A 22,462-nucleotide genomic window follows, 5' to 3' on the forward strand; every position below is an offset into this window, starting at 1 on the left:
CGCTGAACATTTGATTCTGTGATTCCCTCTCTCAAGCATAATTGGGGAATCAGGCCCTCCTCCTCTGGCTCAGACTCCCCAAACTCCCTCTGGCTGATGTCTGACCTGCTCTGACTCCTTTTTGCTTTCAAGGCTGCTCTTGATAGTCATCTTAACCAGATTTTACATGGTGTGATATGCCTGGGGCCCAAACTCTCCTGGAGAGGGTCAGTTCTTTGCTCTGTTGGTCAACTCTGGCCAAACTGTGCAGGGACTGTAGAAAAGATGCCTGTGAGCTGGGGGAAGTTGAAAACTCTCTGGCTTGTGCAACTGTCTAGTGTAATTTATGTTGTAATCTTCTAAAGATGTGTTTGTAAGAGGCTAACATTTTCTATGGAATAAAAACAAATGGCTTCCTACGGTAGCATGAATGGAAAGTTCCAAACAAGCAAAAGGAGTCGAGACAGATGTAGTTGTGTTGTTTGGGGATTATAAATTTAGATAAAGGAAACTTTTCCCAGAATATGTTTCTCTTTTTTTCACATTTCATTCCCAGAGACAGCTTATAGAGATGAACACTGTTTTCATTTGATAGCTGAGAAAACTGAGATTCAGGAAATTGAAGCAATCTGCCTGAGATCATAGGATTAGTATAAGAATAATTAGCACTTAAAAAAGTAATTGCCACGTATTCATGTACTAGGAATTTTGCTTTGTGTCCTAATGTACTTACCCACTTCATCCTTACAATTATAACTTTGTTGGAGACAGGTGAAGTAGGTACACCTATAACTCCAGCACTTTGGTGGAATGAGGCAGGATGAAGAATTCAAGGCCAACTTACACTGTATAGCAAGACACTGTCTCAACAAAACAAAATAGAACAATCACATAAAAAATAATAACCCTTCAGGTTGGGAATATTACCTAGTGGTAGCGTGCTTGCCTTGTATACATGAAGCCCTGGGTTCTATTCCTCAGCACCACATATATAAAAATGGCCAGAAGTGGCACTGTGGCTCAAGTGGCAGAGTGCTAGCCTTGAGCAAAAAGAAGCCAGGGACAGTGCTCAGGCCCTGAGTTCAAGACCCAGGACTGGCAAAAAAAAAAAAAAATTATCCCACTGAGACAAGAGAGCTGTATATTACTTTTCTTCTTCTTTTGTTTTAAATCATGCTCAGTTTTCTTTTGAGGGAATTGAGATAGTTAAGTGACCTATTAAAGTCATCTAGCTGTTGACAGCTGGGATTTAAACCAAAGAGATCAGACTGTCTTCCCTGACCTGGGGTTTAACTACATGCCTGTGTTTGGAAAATAGTGGAAATGGGCTTCTATCTTTAAATGTTACTCCTCTTTCAATGTGCCAGCAATTCAAATAGTAGTGGGATGTGCACACATGTTTGTGTGTCTTTATGTGTGTATGTGCAAATACAAGTGAACATAGGGATAAAAAAAGAACATACAAATTTAGACTAGTTATGTAACTCATAATTGTTTGCTTTGCCTATCATTTTCTGGATAGGCTGTGGAAAGAAAGTTTAGTGTCTCCACTTTGTGGAACAGACAGGATCAGATCATCACCAATATCAAGAACATAAGGCAGTCAGCAATCAAGGGCTCATAATGGAAGAGTTGCCCAGAGCAGCTGGTTCTGCTTGTACTCCTCCCTGAGGACAGGACCAAAACTTGTTTGTTTTGGGATTCCCATGGCCTCATTGCCTGAGTGGAAGATTATCCCTAGGTTGTTTTGTGTTTTTTAGGAGGAATTCATTAAAAATATTTGTCAGACAGAAATAAGCTTGGCTTGGGTCTGAAAAGATGAGCTATGTTTAAAAGGTCCAGAAAGAAAATGGAAAATATTTCAGGAGAGAAACACAAGGAAAACAGAGAACTGATGGCTAGAATGTCTCTAGAAGCAGGCAGATGTTTGAATGGATGACTAAAGCAAAAACTGAGTTTGAGGGATGAAAAATGAATATGGATAGATGATGTAAATAGGTAATAGATTATCAACAGAGGTGCATCCATGTTGGTGGCTGGCCAAAGGGAGCCATTAACAATTTAGGAATAGGCAAAATCTATGATGTGCATAATTTTCATGGAAGATGTCTCAGGTCAAGGGACACAAGAAGAACTGGAAGAAGTTTAGGAAGTCAACAAGACAGGACAATAGTAAACTATACCCAGGGTAACAAAGCTACTACAACCCAAATGGCAGGGGCACAGTGGGCCCCAAAATCAAACTTGGAAACAGGCACTGCCTGTAATTTTAGCAACTCAGAAGGCTGAGATCTGAAAGATTAAGATTTGAAGCCAGTCCAGGCAGGAAAGTATGAACTACTTCCCCAATTAACCAGCAAAATGACAGGGCAAAGGCATGATTCAGTGGTAGAGCTGCAACCATAAGCAAGAAAGCTGAGGGAACATGAGAGTGAGTTCAAGCCCTAGTTGTAGCACCTCAGGAAAAAATGGGAAAATATAGTCAATCTACTCTAACTGCCCCTAACTCTCCTTCCTGAGAAATTTGCTAAATTTCCTTAATGGGGAGGGAGCATGAATTCCCTTCTAATTATTTTTTAGTCCAGCATCTCTCCTGTGTCTGAATGAATTCTGAAAGAGAAGGAAAACTCTACCTCCATTTCTGTTTTTGTAAAACAGTAACCATCAGAAAGATCTTAGTAGTAGGTCAGAACTGGACTCCCGGGAAATTTCATACATTGAGTATTTCTTTGCTCAGAGGAAGAAATATCTATATGTGGGAACAATCTCTTCCTCAAGCTCCTGATATTATAATGGCCCCACCTACAGCTCAGAATCAATGGAGCTAAGGATTATAGACTGAAATATATAAAACTGAAAACCAAAATAAATACTTCCTCACTAAAGAAACTTTTCTTCTCGGGTATTTTGCCCACATTTGTGCACAGGTAACTAATATACTACTTAACTTCTCCAGTCCTTACTTCTATAGCTATAAGGAAGAATAGTTATAACCTGAAATTCAGCTTTCATCACTGTGACACAATGCTTGTCAAACATCTAAGAAGGAGGAAATTTTTATCATGCTTTTGGAGGTTTTAGTACATGAGTATTAGTCCCTGTTTGGGCCTGTAGTGGCATCATACATAATGTAGAGTATAAGACGGGTGCTGTCCACCTCATGGTGGTCAGGAACAAAAATAAAAGAGACACAGAAAATGATCAGGGTAAAAATTCCCATGATCCCAGTGACCTAATTTGTTTGCATCAAGATCTATTTCCTCAAAATTTCCAACAGTGCTATGGATTGTAGATCAATCCGTGAAGGCATGTTCCTTTGGGAGACATTTATTCAGAATATAGCATAGTAGTACTTTAGAAAGTTGCTGTAATAACTACATTTGATATAGAATCATAAGCACTCAGCACAGGGTGTGTCTTGTTTATAATAAAAGGTAAAGGAATATGATTGCTATTTTTAGATAAGTGATAATAGCTTGTATCCAAGGGATGAGCAGAGAAAGAAAAGTCAAATTCATGGACTTGGACTTGAGTGAGTAAAGAAATGATGTTAATATTGTTAGAGTCTGAAAGTGTAAGGGCAGTGATTTGGAATAATCTAGCAGATGTTTTGAAATAGTACAACTCCTGCATTGATCTGCAGGTTTACCCATATGCCACAGGCAGTGTTTTGACAGTGGCTGTTTTGGGAGCCTGCTCTATATTGGGTGTCTGTGCTCTGTCTCTGACATGCATGTAACAAGAGTTGATGGGGTAAAATATAGTGCAGGCGTTCAAAGCCCATTCTGCCTAGAGCCATGCTATAAACAACTGGAAGCTCAAATCACTGTAGCCAGATCGAGTGTCATGTTTAAATGCCAAGATGGTGAAAGAAATGTCATCACCTATGCATTCCCAGGGAAAGGCTGTCCTGTCCTTGGCCAGCGTGATAGTTTGGCAGAAAAGGCATGCATCTGTAGACACTCAGTGTAAAAACCATGTAGAAGGAAGGTAAATTGTTACAAAGGTTGTTATCACCATGGTGTCCGCTGCTTGAATTTTGTGACTATTGGAAAAGATGGTCGCAAGAATACTTTACAATTAGCCACCAAGTCCTAGGGGAAAAACGACCCAGCATTTGCAGGTTAAAGGCACAGAGTTTCTACTGATGTAGTTAAGCATTTTGTATGGTAAGAAACATCATTTTGGTCTTTTGTGGTCAGGAGAGTCAATGAGCTTTGCAAATTTCTAAAGAAAATGTCAGGTAAGTGGATCTCTGCTTATAGGCTTCCATACTTTATAGATGAAGAAGCTGGCAATTTGAGTTTATACAACTTGCTCTGAGCCACACAATTCATCTTGCTCCCTGCCCATGTCCAACTGTGCTGAGAAGGGTAAAATAATCATTTTGGGAATACATGGAGAAAAATCTAAACCAAGAAATATCCAGGGGTGATAGAGGCCATGTCACTTCTAGGTTGTCAAAGGACGTGTACTAGCTCCCTAGTACGAACACGCAACTAGCTCAGCCCACACAGGATGGAGCTAGTCATTTACACTGGAATTACTTCTGCTTCCCTGGCCTCAAGCATCTTTTATAAGTTGGTGACTTCTAATCATCTCTGATCAGTCTAGATCTTTTCTCTGCGTTCAATGATCCCAAATTCATGCCCTAATGGACTCTTCGCTTCGCTTGGATACTTGAAAGGCAACTCAACTCACCATTCTCAAGTTGGGATTCCCCCCCCCCCCCCCCCGCAGGTTCTTGGGTTTGAACTCTGGGTGTGGTTGCTGCCCTTGAGCTTCTTTGTGCTTAAGGCTAGCACTGTACCACTTGAGCCGCAGTGCCACTTCTGGCTTTTTCTGATGAGTTTATTGGAGATAAGAGTCTCACAGACTTTCCTGCTCCATTTGGCTTTGAACTGTGATCCTCAGATTTCAGCCTCCAGGGTACCTAGGATTATAGGCATGAGCCACTAGTCCCTGGCTCAAGTAGAGTTATTTAAATTTGGTACTTAATATTGCTCCTGTATTTATTGTATTTATCCTGTATTTAACCATTTTCCATTTAGGGATAGCCAGCATAGGAAAGTCATCTTCCATGCCTCTCTTCAAATATAGCATTTCTCCTGATTTATGCAAATTATCTCTGGAACATCTCTTATTTCATCTGTTCATCCTTATCTCTAGAAGCATCATGTGACTTCCAGCTCAGTCATTCCTATCTGATATGGTGAGTTTCTTTCTCTTCCTAGCTGTGGTCCTCATTTGTCCCTTCCCAACACCTCCTACTCACCCAATTCTGCCTTTTATTCTGCAGCCAGAGTGGTATTTCTCCAGTTCAAATTCTAGCAGCTCATTTGTCTTCCTAAAACCTAGTGTTGCTCCCACCATATAGGACAAAGCTCTAAGGAATGGCCTACAGGAGCCTTCAAATTTTGGCCCTTGCTTCAATTTCTAGATATATTTCCCTAGGACCCTTCTTACAAACTGCAGCAAACTCTTGGTGCGCAGTGCCCATTCACTGGCCTCACCACAATGCTGTGCAGAAACCAACTCCACAGCATCTGCTGGCAGTTGCTGAGACTTTCTCCAGGGTCTCCGAAGAAGTCACCCTGCAGGCTCAAGTGATAGGCCAAAGAATTATGGAATTGGTCCTCTGGACTGTACTCAACATGAGGATTTAGTAATAAGAGTATAGCTGCATTGTCAACTACAGGCAAAACTGTGAGTCTTCCTAGAGCACTGAGCTCCAGTTACCCCAGCAGTTTCTGGCTTGATGATGTAAGCCTTTATTACCTACTTTCTATGTCTCTCTTGCTCACAGACTGAATCACTGGCATTTTCTTTCATTCCCAAATAAACCTCTTGCACTTCAAACTTTGTTTCATTGATAGTCTCTGGGAGGCCAATGAAGACCCATCACTGTGTTCTAAGAAACTTTTAGGCCCCTGAGTCCTTCAAGCACTTACCCACTGGAATGAAATATACATGCATATGTGTGTGTGTCTCTCTCTGTATGTACATATATATGTTTTTGTTGGCTTCCTTTTGTTTTTAGGGCAAGATCTTTCTAGGTAGGCCAGGTTGGTCTTGAGTGTGTCAATCCTTGTGCCTCAGCCTCCACTCACTCTGTACATCTCAAATTAGCCTTCTCTAGGAAGCCTTCTCCAAATCTTTCCTATGATATCATTATGCAGTGGGATTAATTTTCCTATGCTTTGTACACCATTTGATTTCTCCTATTTATCCAATACTGGTGATATAAATCTTTCTTATTGTTCTTTATAGTCAAGAACAGTTTCCCATGATATAGATCATTATTTGCCACGTGATATAAAGGGTTCAAAATATTTTGGTAAATAAATACATTGGCATTAGTTGTATTTTTTAAGAAAAGGTTAAATAATAGCTGAAAGTTGTATGAAAAGCAACTCATGAATTCACTCAACATAAAATCATTGAGACCCTAGCACTTATCAGGCCATTAGAACGCAGGAGAGATGTCTAGTAAACTGTAAATAAAATTCTAGTAATTTTGTATGGCTGGTGTGGTTAGCAGCTACTAAGTGCTATGCAGCTAAAAGCCAAACAAGATGAACGAATTAGAGAGGGTTGAAGAGAAGTAACTGTGGGAATGCAGGCTGCTAGAGGAACAAAATGGAATTCAGAAATACCAGCAATGTGACCACCAAGAGTTTGGACATATTATTCTGGGGATCCTTTGAAAGTTAGTGGTCAAGGTTAATGACTAACATGCAGGCTTGTAATTTTGCTTCCAGCAACTAGCACACTAGCCCTATGCCATCCAGCCCTGAGATATCTTTAGCTAAAAATGATTGCCTACCATGGAATCAATTTTTAATGCAAAATACCTTTCCAGTAGAGAAGTTCACTGCCAACTTATTGAAGATCATGAAGCAAATGCATCGGTTGGCAAAAGTCTATTAGAGAGGGTCGCTAAGTTTCTGGAAGTAAAATGAGGGATGACACAGAGCAGGGACTATGCATCTCGGAAAGCAGATGGCCCCAGCAGCAGGCCCAGCACAGTTACCATCAATCTGCCTTAGGCAAAACTACTCAGGTTGAGAAAGAAAATACTGCATGAGAAATCAGAATTATTACAGCCCAACAGTTAAAATATCACGTTGACCTCTTTTGAACACTCTCATATGAAACAGAACTGCAGCTGGACATTGTGAGCTCATGCCTATCATTCTAGCTACTCAAGAGACTGAGATCTGAGGATCACAGTTGGAAGCCAGCCCAGTGAGGAAAGTCCATGAAACTCTTTTCTTCAATTAACCAGCAAAAGCCAGGAGTAGAACCTGTGGCTCAAATAGTAGAGCACTTAGCTTTGAGTGAAATAGCTCAGAGATGGCACCTTGGCCTTCAGTTCAAGCCCCAGGACTGACACAAAAACAAACAAATAAAAAGTTCAAAGACTAGGGCAGGGGATAGAATACTGAGAGTATTTTAAACAGGAAATGATTTCAAAAATGTGATTGATTGAGATTCTGTGGGAGCTGATGGTTCATTATAATGGGAGGCCCTGAAAAATAAAGTTTGGAAAATGAAAAATGTCAATAACAAAGGTCTCAGTGAGGAAGATCAGAGGGGAGGTCTTATCAACCCTATCCTTTTGGCCTTGTGAAGAAGAGGCTTTGTAGCTGGGACTTCCTAGACACAAACTCCAACACACACCTTCAGCAATTACCCCAGAATGTCAGGCTTATTGACAACAGATAGAAATGCTGTAGGTGGTCATCAGTCGTCTCTTTCATTCAAAGCGCATCTAATATGCTTCAGCTCTGCTACTTCTGTCCAACAGAGGACTGATACTAGTCTGCCTAGTTCCTTAGTGCCCTTCTTTTTGGAATAGGATACTTGAGCAGTAATTGCTCTCAAGAGCTTAACCATCTTAAACTATGATGTGCTCATAGGTCGTCTTGGAATCTGACAAAAGCACCTGTTCTGATTAAGTCGGGACTAACAATATTAGTTTCCCATCACCGCCATCACAAGTTAGCATACATTTTATGAATTAAGGAACGTCCGCTCCCCCACCCTATCCAAAGTACTTGGGCTTGAACTCAGGACCTCGGTGCTATCTCTTAGTTTTGTTTGCTCAAGGCTGGCACAAGAGCCACAGCTCTATATCTGGCTTTTTTTGTGTGTGTGTGTGGGGGGGGTGGGTAATAGGAGATAAGAGTATCATAGACTTTTCTGCCCAGACTGGCTTAGAACTATAATCCTCAGATCTCAGCTTCCTGTGCAGCTAGGATTACAAACATGAGCTACCAGAGACTGGCTTAGAGAACACTCATTTTAAATTTCATGTGCGGGTCAGAAGTTTGGGCATTGTATGGCTCAGCTGCTTCTGTGCTCTGGCCTTTACAAGGTTGAAGTCAAGGTGTTGGCAAGCTGTATTCTTTCTGGAAGCTCTGTGCATGCATGGGCTCCAAGTTCCTTCAGGGTTGGAAAAAAATCAGGTTAGTCCCTGTTTCCTTGTCAACGTTGGTAGCAAGTTATTCTGTTTCTAGAGTTTGCCTGGCTCTTTCTGGCACATTTAGCATCTTCATAGTACCTGTGTAAAATTTCTCTCATGACTGTCTTGAGTCTCTTTGCCTCCCTCTTTCACTATATTGCTTTGATCGATTTGACCTTGTTCCTCTAACCTGGATAATCTAGGCAGATCTATCTTATGGTTACTTGTTATCAGGCTTTACTTTCTTTGGCAAAATCCCTTCAAAGCAATGGACCACCAGGAAACTGTCATTTCTGGGACATGTTTAGAATTCTATAGCTATGCAGTTAATAGGCTTAGATCCCATAGTTGCTGTTGATTCACATCTTCACATGGTCCTTAAGCACTGTTTTCATTGTTATATGGGGTTTGATGACTGTTTGAAAGTAGAAAGATATGGAGAGAATGCAAAAAAAAAAAATCAGGAAGACAGATGGGCTGACATGGATTAGGGACAGTGAGAAGGTGTGCCATAAGGTTAGGCATTCAATATCCCTGGAAATGATTTTTAACTTTATTCCACACAAATGGGAAGCCACTGGAGGGTGAATCCTTCGGTTGAGGTCTGAGTTGCTGAAGAGAGCATTCAAGCTGTTGTGGAGAATGGAGAACATTCACTGGCATCAGTGAACACATGGGGTGCATTTAATAAGTGTAATAAGAAGGTGCTGTGCCCCAGGGGTAAAGTGGCCTGATCCTGAGGCGGCATAGAAAATCAAGGTGAAGAAAAGAAAAGGAGCCTGAGACAGATTTGGGAGAGTGAAATGTCTTGAGATGGCTTCCAAGTGAGAGTGAGGGAGATGGTCACATGACTTCTGGTTTCCCTCATATCTGTGGATCTTCTCATCAGTCAATTATAAACCATGTTCCTACATTCAGCCAAACTTTTCTTGATAGGTTTTAAAAAAATTATACTGTAACCATTATGATTCATGAGGCAAAAATGTCCTGTTTGATACAACCTGGCAAGAATTGGTCTCACCAGGTTTGTTAACAGAGCTCACAGGATTTATATTATCTAACAACATTCAGCTTTCTAGTGTCTTCTCCCTTATCTCCTTTTTATTTCCTCCTCATTTCAGTTTGGGCTACACAACACAAAGGCCTTTCAAAAATGAAGGAACAGTTTGAAAGAGACCAGTGGTGGTTCTCTTGTTTTGTATTGTTTTGTTTTGTGTTTTTGAGATGAGGTTTTACAGTATAGCTTAGGCTTGCCTTGACCTTTGATCCTTTTGCCTCTTGAGTGCTAGAATTACAGGCAAGCATCCTCTCACTTGGTTCTCCTTTCTCTAGGTCTATTCTGATTTCTTTCACACATGTGGCCTATTGAAGACTGCTGGTTTTCATGGTAACATTAACAATAACGACCATGCAGGCACAGTATATTTTTCTAGGTGAGAGGTTCTCTATTCATAAGCAACAACATGGACCTCCAATCAGACAACACCAGTTAAAACATATAAACCTGACACAGATCCCATCGCCATGGCAGGCATCCTTCCTGGCTCTTGTATTCCTCCTTCCAGGGGCTCTGAAATCAGATTGTTTTTCAGCTTAAATGAATCCCAGATCTTCCATCTAACATTGAAGTTCCTAAGGCATCTACCTTATCTGCTTCCTCATTTATAATAAGGGGATAAAAATCAGGCTGTTGGAAATAATGGAGGAAATAACTCATATGAAGTATTCCACAGATGGGAGTTATTATTAGTGCTTGCACTGTTGGGGGTGGGTGCTACCATATCACTTCCCTTTTGCTTTGTTCAGGGGGTGACATTATTTAGAGAGCAAGGAGTCTTATCACTAGAGGAAAAGAGGTTCAAATAAGGTTCATGTCTCCAGAATTAGCTTGGTGAAGAAGCTTTGCCAATTTATTGCCCTGGTAGTGGGCAGAGGCACTATGCGCTGTCTCGTCTTATGTGTGTCCATGTGAGAGCTTAACTCTGTTTAGTTACCTTTCCTTTCATTTAAATGCCTCAAAGTAGCCATCAATCCTCCAGGGACCAATTCACTTGGGTCACCTCAAAATTTTGTCAGAATGAATGATTCCTAAATATGTTGGCAAGAGATCAGGAGATGTTAGAGCTGTAGCTCCATCCATGGTGGAGTGCTTGCTTAGCATTTGCAAGGCTCTGGGTTCCTTCTTCAGTACCAATTCTGGGGGTGGGGGGAGGGAGAAGAGGCCAAAAACTAACTTGATGGGGTCCTGGGGCAAGTCAATGAGCCTCTCTGAAAAGAGACTTGAATGGCTCTGATGATGAGGAAGTAGAGGACAGACAACAAGAAGCCCATCAAATCCTTCTCCTCCTCCTTGCTGCACACCCTACCTGTTCTCTGCCCAGGCTTTATGCACTTGTACAAGTTTTCCTCTCCTTTCCCCTTCCTATAGCCTTCCCTCCCTCCCTCCATCCCCTCTCTATATTATACTCACCCTTCCTTCCTTCCTTCCTTCCTTCCTTCCTTCCTTCCTTCCTTCCTTCCTTCCTTCCTTCCTTCCTTTCTTTCTTCTTCTTCTTTCTTTCTTTCTTTCTTTCTTTCTTTCTTCCTTCCTTCCTTCTTCTTTCTTTCTTTCTTCTTTCTTTCTTTCTTTCTTCTTTCTTTCTTTCTTTCTTTCTTTCTTTCTTTCTTTCTTTCTTTCTTTCTTTCTTTCTTGCGTGTGTGCTTGCTTGCTTGCTTGCTTTCTGTCTGTCTCTCTCTTCCTCCCTCCCTCCCTCCCCCTCTCTCTCCTGCTTAAGTATCCAAATTTCTTGGATTTACAGAATTTTGCTTAGCCTTCAAGACTCAGGTCAGAAGTCACTCTTCTCTAATATCTTTTTATTCATTCATTCCACAAATATTTCTTAAGCAAGCCGTGCTAGACATATAAGATGCAGCTGTGAGCAAGATGGAAATTCGGCCCCCCCTGGAGCTGACTGGCAGTAAACAAGTAGAGAGAACTCCAGAATATCAGGTTTTGATAAGTGCTATAGAAAAATTAAAAACAACAACAAAAAAATAAACCTACATTAGGCAAGTTTGAGGTGAATGGTGGAGGTTCTGCTTTCTGAGGAAATTGTTATTGTTGTTAACTTAGACCAGGTCAGCCAGGTGACAAGCAGGGGTTGTGAGGCACCATTCTGCTGGTTCTGCTTGAGGGAGGAAAGGTAAATTGGTGTGACCAGAATGTGAGGGGCAGAAGGAAGGCAACCTGAGCCAAAATCAGAAATACTTCAGGAATGGTGTTCAGGTTTTACTACATGTGTATGGATGGGGTGCACAGGAGAAAGGAGGAGAGGAGGCAAAGCATGTAGCTTGGAGGTTCTCTTTACAGTTCAGAATGGAGATGAGGGTTCCCACCCAGTTGCATCTGGGGAGCAGGCAGAGACGGATCAGTTAGAGATACTCTGGGAAAACAGTTCATGAGTTTATTACTCTTCCTTTTGTTGAGGTAGCTGAGATATGGTAGTGATGACGGGTAAGAGGTCGGAGTGTTTACAATTGTTGTGGAATTGTTAATTTTGACATTCCTGTTAGGTACCTGAGGGAAAATCTCAAGTAGTTAATTGAATCTACATGTGGGAAATTTGGTGGAAGAAATCTTATGTTTATCATCATTTAGTTGGCACCCTGTTTCAGATGGAGTTTGCTGTACTGAGCTCATGTCCATGTGTTAGGAATTAGGTCTAAGTATACTGTTATGATGATGATGATGTTGTGTGTGTGTTCCCGTCTTAGGTGGGGTTTGAACTCAGAGCTTGGGAGCTGTCCCAGTGCTTCTTTTGCTCAAGTCTAGCACTTATCATTTGAGCCACAGCTCCACTTCAAGAGGAGCTAGGTGTGCCTGGCTAGGTGTGGTGATGTTAAGAGCTGGTGCAACTTTTAAGTGTGGGGTTTCTTAAGAGGTCACTGGGTACATTGTCCTTATAAGAGACTGAAGTGGTGCTTATGGGATTCTTACTCATTCTGGAGGAGGAGGAGGAAGAGGAGGAAAAGGAAGGCCAGCCCCTCCTGCAGGTTCTCCTGCTGTGATGCCTTCTGCCATGATAGGATGCAACCAGGGTTGCCATTGTCTTGCTAGTTCCATGCTGTTGGACATTCAGAACTGTGAGCTAGCAGTCTACTGGTAGCTTATGTTTGTAATCCTACTGATTTGGGAGGCTGAGATTGTCAGCACTGTGATTTGAGGCCAGCCGGGGAAGAAAGAGTTCAGAGACTATTTCTCAATGAAGAGCTGGACACACTGGTGTAGACTTGTTATTCTAGCTATCAGAAAGCCTAACATTGATGAATCACACCCATGCCCATTCTGGGTAGAAAGCAAGAACCTCTTTAAAAAAATCACCCAATGAAAATAGGGCTGCAGATATGGCTTAATGGTTAGGTCACCTGCCTAGCAGGACTAGAGTTCAGCTTCCAGTACTGCAAAACAAACAATCAAACGAACAAACAAATAACAGCAGCAACAACAAAAACCCAGCCCTCCCCCCCCAAAAAAAATTATTAACTAAATACCTGCTCTTAGGCACCCAGACTCAGGTATTTTGTTATATAATGAAAGTGCACCGATACAGATGATATTTAAAGCAACCAGATTGGGTAAGTCTTCCTTAAAGAGAGTGCAGACAGTAAAGAAAAGACAAGTCGTATATACTGCTGACCCCATAGCATACCTTCTCACTCTCCTCCACAGGCTTCTCCCTGCTCAGCTTGTCTATTTGGATTGAATAGTGAATTTCTCCTTCGTTGTAGGATCATATTAAGATCCTGCTCGGTGCTGGTGGCTCAAGCCTATAATCCTAGCTACTCAGGAGGCTGAGATTTGAGGATTGCATTTCAAAGCCAGCACAGATAGCTCCATGAGAATGTTATTACAAACTAGCCATAAAAAAGATAGAACTGGAGGTGTGGCTAAAGTGGTGGGGAACCAACAATGAATAGGAGAAAAAAATGCTGAGCAAGAATGTGAGGCTCTGAGTTCAAGCCCCAATAATGATAATGTGCCCCCCCCCAAAAAAAAAACACCTTAAAGTTCCTCGGTGATTTTCTGTAGGTTGCATATCATATATCACATCCAGCATATTAAATTTCACCTTCATCCCAAATTAAATTTAATTATACGTCATTTTTTAAGAGTGAAGTTACAATTGACCGGTTTGATATGATGCATTTTGCAGATATTTAATTAAGGTATCATTTGATCTTGACCTCTGCAGTTTTATTTGTACAGCCAACTGTATAAGCCCTTGGCAAGCTTGCAGTGCAAGGGCAAGGGCTTCCCAGTGTATCAAGGGTAAAGTCAGCCTGCTCCTCTGGATTCCTAACAATATTGAAGGGATTTTTTTTTTTTTTTTTTGCCAGTCCTGGGGCTTGAAGTCAGGGCTTGGGCACTATCCCCGAGCTTCTTTTTGCTCAAAGCTACTGCTCTATCGCTTGAGCCACAGTGCCATTTGTGGCATTTTCTGTTTATGTGGTACTGGGGAATTGAACCCAGGGCTTCATGCACTCTAGGCAAGCACTCTACCACTAAGCCATATTCCCAGCCCTGCAGGCTCTTTTATGGACACTTAATAACTTCCTATTATAATCATGTGTTCTTGAGTCTTTTTCCTTCTTTAGATGATAAGCTGAAAGAAGGTAAAAAGAACCTCAGAGCTTGATCTATAGCTGGGACTCAGTAATGTTTATTTATGGAAGCAATTAGATTGAGTTCATCAAGGGAGAGAGAGAAAAAAGCAACTCCAGTGATAGGGTATGTTTTCTGCTTTCACTTGGGAAAGGGATCTTACCTTCTGCTTTGCCACATGTGTTATGTGAACTTGGTTTTCTCTGGCACTTTAAAAAAGGAAGTAGTGTCTTGCACAAGGCTGCAGCAATAGGCTTGATTCCCAGCCCTACCCACAACTAGCAATGATTCTTGCATTACAAAATTCACCTTTATAGGCTTGAGTTTTGTATGGGTCCCATTGAGAAGGCGATTTTTATAAACTGGTCAGTCTTAAGACACTGCATTCTTTCTAATTTTCTTTTTTGTGGGTGTGTTACTAGAGTTTGAACTCAGAGCCTTGTGCTTGCTCAGCTTGGTTTTTTAGCTGGTACTCTGCCACTTGAACTACATCTCTGGCTCTAGTTTTTTTTTTTTGTTGTTGTTGTTGTAAGCGTCTCACTGACTTTGAACTGTGGTTTTCTGGATCTCAGCCTCCTAAGTAGCTAAGATTATAGGCATGAACCACTGCTGTACATTTTGCATTCTACATTTTTTTCTAAATTGAAAAAATACATACAGACTTAAAATCTTACAATTCAATCTCCATGTTTCTGGATTTTTCTAGAAAGTGGGATGCAAAATAGCTTTTGTTGCTTGACCCTGGGGGGAAAAAACAAAAACAAAAACAACAAAAAAAACCAAGATTGTATCAAAACAATGCAATAATGATGGAGTCGAGACACAGTCAAGTCATTCTTAGGTCTGGAGACAAGAGAAATCTTGTCTTGCTAAATCTTGGCCAGACCCTTACCTCTTGTGATGAAGAGGAGACATGATTGCATCGATTTCAGCCCACTGCTGGGTGCCAAGTGGCTCCAATGAGCCATAGTGAAATCCAGTCCATCTTGGCTATGCCCGGCTAAATATGTCAAAGCCTCTAAAGTGCTCTGTTGAGAACCTCAGATTTTATGGGTTGGCAACAAAAATAAAATTTGGATGTTGACCAGAGAGGAGAAGCAGGTTTATGCTTTCTATGTCATTTACTTATATTGAGTGGAAGGCCCAGAGCCCAGCACAGGCCAGGTAAGGTCAAGCTGCAGTGGGCCTTTGTTCCCCTGTGCCATTTTATAATAGAGGCTGGAAGGAGGGAGTAGCAAACTGGCCAGGCCAGAGTTTGAAATTGCCTCCAATTCTATTCATCATGTTGCTGTCTACTATTGCTCTCTTTGTGTGAGGCTGAAGGTAATAGAAGTGCTGTGAAGATCACACATTTATGTTATACTTAAGGTGCATTGACAGTCTTCTTATTTGGAGGAGAGAAGGGAAGGTGGTATATATTTTCATAGCCAGATATGCCTAAAGTGTTTACTACTTGGACCAAGAAATTTTAATTTGCAAGGTATTTAAAATGAAGAGTAGATTGTTGAAGGGTAAATAATGACTATGGCATAAGTGAACTGCAATGTGATCAGAAGCTTCTGGTATTGGGGTGGAGAATGAGAAAATTCTGATCAGTATGTGGACATGCTGCTGATGGGAGTGGAGGCTGGCACACTCTCCATCTTCTATAGAATAGACACATATAGATGTTTCCTGATTAATCCATTGTAGGCTGAAACACTGCCCTTGGTAGTAATGAACTATTAGATCAAAATCATGGAAATATTATCACTCTGAGTATCTCTAGTGCAGCCAGTTCACTAGTAATGGACTCACAAACAAGTTCAATTTAGAAGAGTCTCCCTGTTCTGAGCTTAACTTATCATTCCACACATTTGAGATGGCTCTAACATTCAGGACTTTCTATAAAATTTTACTATTGTTATGAGCATGGGTATGTCATTTCCATCAACCAAAGTCTATGTACCTTACTTTTATTTATTTATTTTTATGTGTAAACAAGATAATACATCTCGCTCAGCTGTAGAGATTTTGAAAACCAAGACAGGCAGGATATGTTTATATCAACACATATATTCTGTAGGTGCTCACACAGTAGGTGTCAAGTAAAATTACTATCTTTCTTTCCTTATATTGAGAATTCGTGACTTTATGAGTTTCCCTCTTACAGTGTAGCTGTCCTATCTTTAAACTTGGTTGGAGCTTTGTTGCCTTGGCTGATTTCTCATCTCTCTCCTCAAAAGACAAGGCACTGATCCTGCAATGTTAGTGATTGCAGAATTCACGAAAATCTATAGCCAGATCAGAAGATCTTAAGATCTAAAGATCAGAAGCTGACTAGCCCCATCCTGTAGCATGTTCTGGAAAATCATCTTCTGGGTCACCAGGCATAAAGTCACTGCCAACTGGACACAAAAGTATCAGCTACTGAACAAATCCATCTTTCCATCTTTCCCTTTAGCAGCTTATATTCTCCCTCCATTTTGTCTAGCTTACAGGTTCAAAGTCTATACATACACAGGGCCCAGTGTTCAAAAACAACTGCAGAGTGCAGGCCTAAATGATCCTGAACCTGGACACTAACATCTATACAACTTAACAGAAACCATCACAAGCTCTTATAGATACTTTTCAATGCCTGCTTTCTAAAAATGGGACTTGCCATACATTCATATCTAGATCTCACTTGCTTCTTTTTTTTCTCCCACCTTTCCAATCACCATCTCTGCCCACTCTTTCTAACTTTACTTTGACTCTTCATTCATCTCTACCCTTTCCTTCATATTCTGCTTCCATGTAGAAACAAAGTTTCTCATTACCTTACCCTTTCAGAGATGTTTATACATGGGTATGAACAGATGAAATAAACAGGAACTTAGGTTAATTTAATAGAAAAAATAAAATATGGAATAACATTGAATTTGGCCAGTATCAATTACAACCATTCGACTATATTTTACATAAAAACAACTGAACACTTTACACATGTACAGTATAATTTTTCAGTAAAATGGGTTGAGATATAACAATTGGTCATTTTTCATTACTGAAGTTGAAAATAAAAAGACAAAAAAAAAAGAGAGAACAGAAGATAGGGCTTTTGTTTCTAGAAGGCTAGAGCACTTGTCATGTCTCCAAACTTTGTACTATCCATTACATATATCTCATTATGAATATATATATTTATACATAATATATAACATTAACTTAAACTTTGTAAAGCATTATGTTCTAGTTAATAATGTTATGTAGATAAACGAGGCAGTAACACTAGTAATTTGAACTGGTATTCCTGTGAGGCGCACCTTGCCTGGCCAAGTAGGAAATGGAATGTACCGGTGGATCCCAAATCATTTGGTTGTCATGTGGAGGGTTATGTGTTTAAGCACATAGACATCATTTTTGTCTTTTCTCTCATAATGACCTTGTGCCTCAAATATTATTAGCTAGTCCTAGTATGAAGATTTCTTTACAGGCAAATGTAGATCTATCATCTGTTGGAGCTTGCTTTAGGATCGTGTTTCCTTCTGTTAATTTTAGGACTGTGCTTTAAAGTGTCAAATCTATATGCTATCCCCGAGATAAATTTCTTCTGAAGTGTTAAAAAGGGGTCAGCAAATCTATCAGTTGCTTAGTTTCTTATGAATCATTATGGAATCATTACAATGTTAGGATAAGGGTCATTAAGATTATTTACTTATTAATCACTTGGACTGGCAGTTAACTTTGATGTCTAGGAATGTTTCTGAGACAGATTTTTTTTTAATAGCTTGCTGCTCACATGACAACTTTAGCATTCATCTATTCCTTCCCAAGACTGTCTATGTTAAATCATTCTCCGCAGCAAAGCCAGGGGCATCTTGGAAGGAAAGCTCTCTAAAGCTTAGCACCTACAGTATTTGGCTGGTCCCTCCCAAAGCAAATGAGGTCGCCATGGAGATGTGATATGAAAAATGAAGAAATTTGGTATCAGTCTCCCTTCTCCTCCACAGAGGAACTGTAAAACGTGCTACCAGGTTTCTTCATTTCTGACCACTGATCCAGAACAGTTTCCTCATAATTCATTCTACTAGGGCCCATGAAATGTTTATGGAGTCATCGAAAACCAGTGAAGAAATTTCTAAAGAAAAGGAAAGAAAACAAACACACAGCCCTCCCCCCACACACATAAAAAAACAAAAACACCCAGATAATTTCATCAACATACAATGGGCAAGAGTATAGGAACATGGCCTAGTGAGAGAGGAACAAGGGTGAGAAAATACAGGTCTGAGGGTACAATCGTGCCACCCATATTCAATTTCCAGTTTTATTTTATTTTTTCAAATGACAAGATGAAAAGACTTCTAATAAGCACCATTGAAAAACGTTGCCCGGCTAACTTGAGCACAAGCTTAAATAGATTTAAATAAATTCCATTTCTTAAAAAATACAAGGACCTCTTAGAAACTTTTGATTCCAGGAAGAAATTTCCTGCATCATATCCAAAATGCTTCCCATTGTCATCAATGGAATTTCTGATGATCTTCAAGAAAAGTCTATGGGGATAATGGCTAGATAGCACCAAGAGATTGTGCAGGGTTTAGGAATTTAACTCTCTAGGTTTTAGGGGAGCTGAGCGAGCCTTAGCTCTTTTCTGTACTCTGGATTCTTGCTATCACCAATTGTTCTGCATAGAACTATCCTGTGAGACCAGCTGGATAAAACAACCCAACCTTCCATGGAAAAAAACAAGTAGCAGCAAGTGTATCTGATAGAAACCAGTGGCACAGACTTATCAAATGAGTAAAATGCAAAGACTAGTACAGAATGCACCAGGTAACTTACATGTAGAAAGTACCAATGTTTAGCTATGAAACAATAAGACAAACAACACTGAATGCTAGTCTGTAGGATGTTCTCAAAGCCCTCAGTTCCATTTTCCTGCCATTTCCCCCAGTAGTGGGCTCAAGCATGAAAAATAAGTGATATAAGAGCTTGCTGTTTGATTTTGATCTATGTACATTCTTGTGATGTTTTGGAAAAATGTTTTTAGGCATTCCACAAGCAAGTAGATGCAAAAGAAATAAAAAAAAATAAAAACAAGAAAAGGACCTTCAAAACTCAGGGCAGGAAATCAAATAATTACTTTTAACGTCAAATTTTGGCATCAAATACTTTGGTCATACAATACTGTCTCTGTGATTCTGGTTGTTTAGCACTTAAACACCCAGTTCTAAAAGGTAGGCTTGTTGTAGGTTTATTTTTTTTTCCATTTAAGTTCTGACAAAACAGTTCACCAACATCTCCCTGCACAAACTTGAGAGAGAGGAGGAAAAAAGATAGCAAGAAAGAGAGAGGTGGCTTGCTTTTTTTTTTTTTTTGCTTTTTTTTCTTTTTAATAATATGGAATATTCTATAAGTCTACAGGAACAAAGAAATTTAAGGTAGCTGCTCAGCCCTGGAATGTACATGTTTTGCAGCAGAGTTGTTGAAGAACCTTCCGTTGACACAGATTGTTCTTTTTCACAAGCACACAGAAGCCTCCTTCCGCCCAGGACTCTTCCGTTGCTTTTCCGGAAGTCAGCAAGACAGAAGGGGGAGTGGAGTTTGAGAGCACCATGATGCACACACACGGAGGGAGGTTGTGATTGGCCAGAGAGGCAGATGGGGGGGTTGGAAGAGGTCATTCGGAAGCAGTCAACAAGGAGGAAATTTGGTCCACCCAAAGTGATTTCAGTCAACAGCATTGTTTTTCAAGGAGAGATATTGCAGTCCAGCGGTATATGTGATTGGTATCCATTGTGAAAGGAAAAAAAAAAAAGATTGGAGAAAGAATAAATTAGAAATCAATAATAACATAAGCAAGGATTTTTCTTCTTCCCAGAATTACAAAGAGTAGAGAATATTCAGTCATTTATAACATATTTCATTGAATCCAAGACACTAGGATTTTGAATGCATCATTAGGTATGACAAAGAAAATAAAGCTTTGTAACTAAACTGTGATACCATAGTTCTCTGATCAATTAGAATTTTAATTAAAATATTTGTCATATAACATGCAGTTTGCTTTTTTTTGAAAATATTTGCTTTTAATGTTATAAAAATATTATTCACATCTCTACATATGAGAATCAGCTTTAAGTAGCAAATAGCATTAATATGACAAAAGATAATTTAAAACTAGCTCTATTGTCTCCAGACTAGTTTTTTTATACTGATGCAGTTTGGTTTCTGTGCTTGTATAGTAATCCTTCCTTTGAGTAATAATTTAAACTTTGAAGCTCTATCAAACTACTGTTAATAAAAGCCATGTGCTAATTATTACTTCAGTTGAATGGCCAACTCTGTGCCCCAGCCTCACATCCAGACAGTGATAATTACATCCTATTTATCATCTGCCAGTCAAAAGCAGGTGTAAACTGTCATAAATTGTAAGATGCATCCAGTTACCGAGATCTTAAAATGATTCTTTAAGTGTGTCTTAGAATCATAGAAATAGGATCATTGAAAGAGAATAAACAGTACATTCTTACAGGCAGTTGTCATATGACTTGAAAGCTCTCTAGGCCATGAAGAAGAATCTGTGTGTGTGTGTGTGTGTGTGTGTGTGTGTGTGTGTGTGTGTGTGTGTGTGTGTGTAAAGAGAAGGGTACTGGGACCTTGAGCTCTTACTTGACATTTTTGCTCAGGGCTGGTGTTCTACACTGGAGCCACAGCTCTACTTCTGAGTTTTTGGTGGTTAGTGGAGATAAGAGTCTCCTGGACTTTCCTTTCCAGGCTGACTTTGAACCCTGATCCAAACTTCTGAATAGCTAGGATCACAGATGTGAGCTACTAGTGCATGATTAAGGATTTTAATTGACTTGATATTGAACTCATTGCAATTACCCTTTTTCATTTTCTACTTATTTCCACAATCCTGACACTTCTCTTTTTACCAATTTCCCATACGCACAACTTACTCCATGTTCATCATGAATTTAGCAAAGGTTGTCAAACCATCACAGACTTTGAAATGCCAAAGATACAGTGGTGAATGTCCTGTGTTAATTCTTTGTCTTCCTCTGTTTTCTGCTCACCTACCCATAAGAAGTAAAGGTGATATTCAGATGTAAAGGAACCAGACTTTTAAGAAAAAGGTGATCTAGGGGTACTGTCATATAAGGCTTCTCACCCTAATAGGGTGAACTGAGAATTAGTCCTGGACAAGAAATCTCAGGCACAGAGCCTGAGTGGGTCCAGTCCATTCTTGCCAGATCAGTCACACATCAGATGAGCTATAGGGATGCAGTCATATACAAGGCTCTGAGAAAATGAGACCCTACTGATGTTCTATTAGTGACCGCATATGCCCTGTTTTCTGGGCCTTTCTGCAGTTCTCACAGGGAGCTGTGGAATAGTAATGCAGAGCAGTAGCATTATGGGCTTCATTTTGTGCTCATGAGGGAAATTAGGCCCAGGGAAGTTTATAATTTGTCCCCACATCTGAAGCTCTGGAATATAACATCCTGACTCAGAAGCCCACCACCTAACAACAGCAGTACTCGGCTGCCTCCCCAGCAGTTTGCGAAAGTCAAAACATTCAATCCAAGGGATAGAATAAACATAGGGCAATGATCTTGCCACTAAGACAAAAATCTTTTATTTCTTACTTTCTAAAGTATGCACAAATGTATAATTTCTATTTATTTTAGTGATCCCAAGGATGGTTTGAACCACATTTCAATTTCCTTGTCTTATTGGCGTGCATTTTCTGTGTAAGGACAAGGCACAAATTTCAGGGGTGCCTCTGTGAATTCCTGGAGTACCCAAGTTCACTAAGTGCTGGAATTGAAAGAATTTGAATTTTTTTGATTTGACAGATGAGGAAACTGTGGCTAGAGCAGTGAGGAAATGTGGCATTTTCCAAACTATCATGGGAAATGGGACAATGCACTAGTGCTCAAACTGAACTGTACACCAGAAACATGTGGGAAATTTCTAGAAATATCTATGCCTAGTCTATATCCCAGGCCAATTCAATGAGAATCTTGGGGAAGGTGTGGGAGTCCAACATCTTTGTTAAGAACCACTGGTACAGGAAAAAAAAAGAACATGGATCAACATTTATAATGCTTAACTCCTCTATTCTATCTATTACTTTCTAACATTCTTTTTTTTTTAATTTTATGTGGTTGTTATTTTATTTCCAAGTAATACTGATTAAAATATTTACATATCTATTTTAAGTCGACAGTTTAGCACTCTTATTTGTATGGCTTTAAAAGTTATAGCACAGAATCTTTACATTAAAGATTGGGGAAAAGATACATGTTCTAGCATTCCATCTTGGATTCTCCCTTCTGGAAGATTGGAATAGTCATTCCTAGCCTCACAGGCTTCATGAAAGATTCAGATTCCATTTGATT

At 40.0% G+C, this 22,462-nt stretch overlaps 1 protein-coding gene across 6 annotated transcripts in view; it reads right to left on the bottom strand.

Annotated features, from left to right (window-relative positions):
- Positions 1–22,462, bottom strand: part of Pcsk5 (proprotein convertase subtilisin/kexin type 5) — a 411,976-nt gene that overhangs the window by 111,061 nt on the left and 278,453 nt on the right. Inside the window, exon 21 of one of the 6 annotated variants that reach the window (XM_048332205.1) lies at positions 16,401–19,619. The exons of the other annotated variants lie outside the window; for them this stretch is intronic. Coding sequence (XP_048188162.1) covers positions 19,504–19,619 — 116 coding nt within the window. The 3' untranslated portion in view covers positions 16,401–19,503. Of the gene's footprint in view, positions 1–16,400; positions 19,620–22,462 lie in introns of those variants that run through there. 6 annotated transcript variants of the gene reach the window in all.

This window comes from Perognathus longimembris, chromosome 1 (genome assembly GCF_023159225.1).
Source record: "Perognathus longimembris pacificus isolate PPM17 chromosome 1, ASM2315922v1, whole genome shotgun sequence".
Classification (NCBI taxonomy): domain Eukaryota; kingdom Metazoa; phylum Chordata; class Mammalia; order Rodentia; family Heteromyidae; genus Perognathus; species Perognathus longimembris.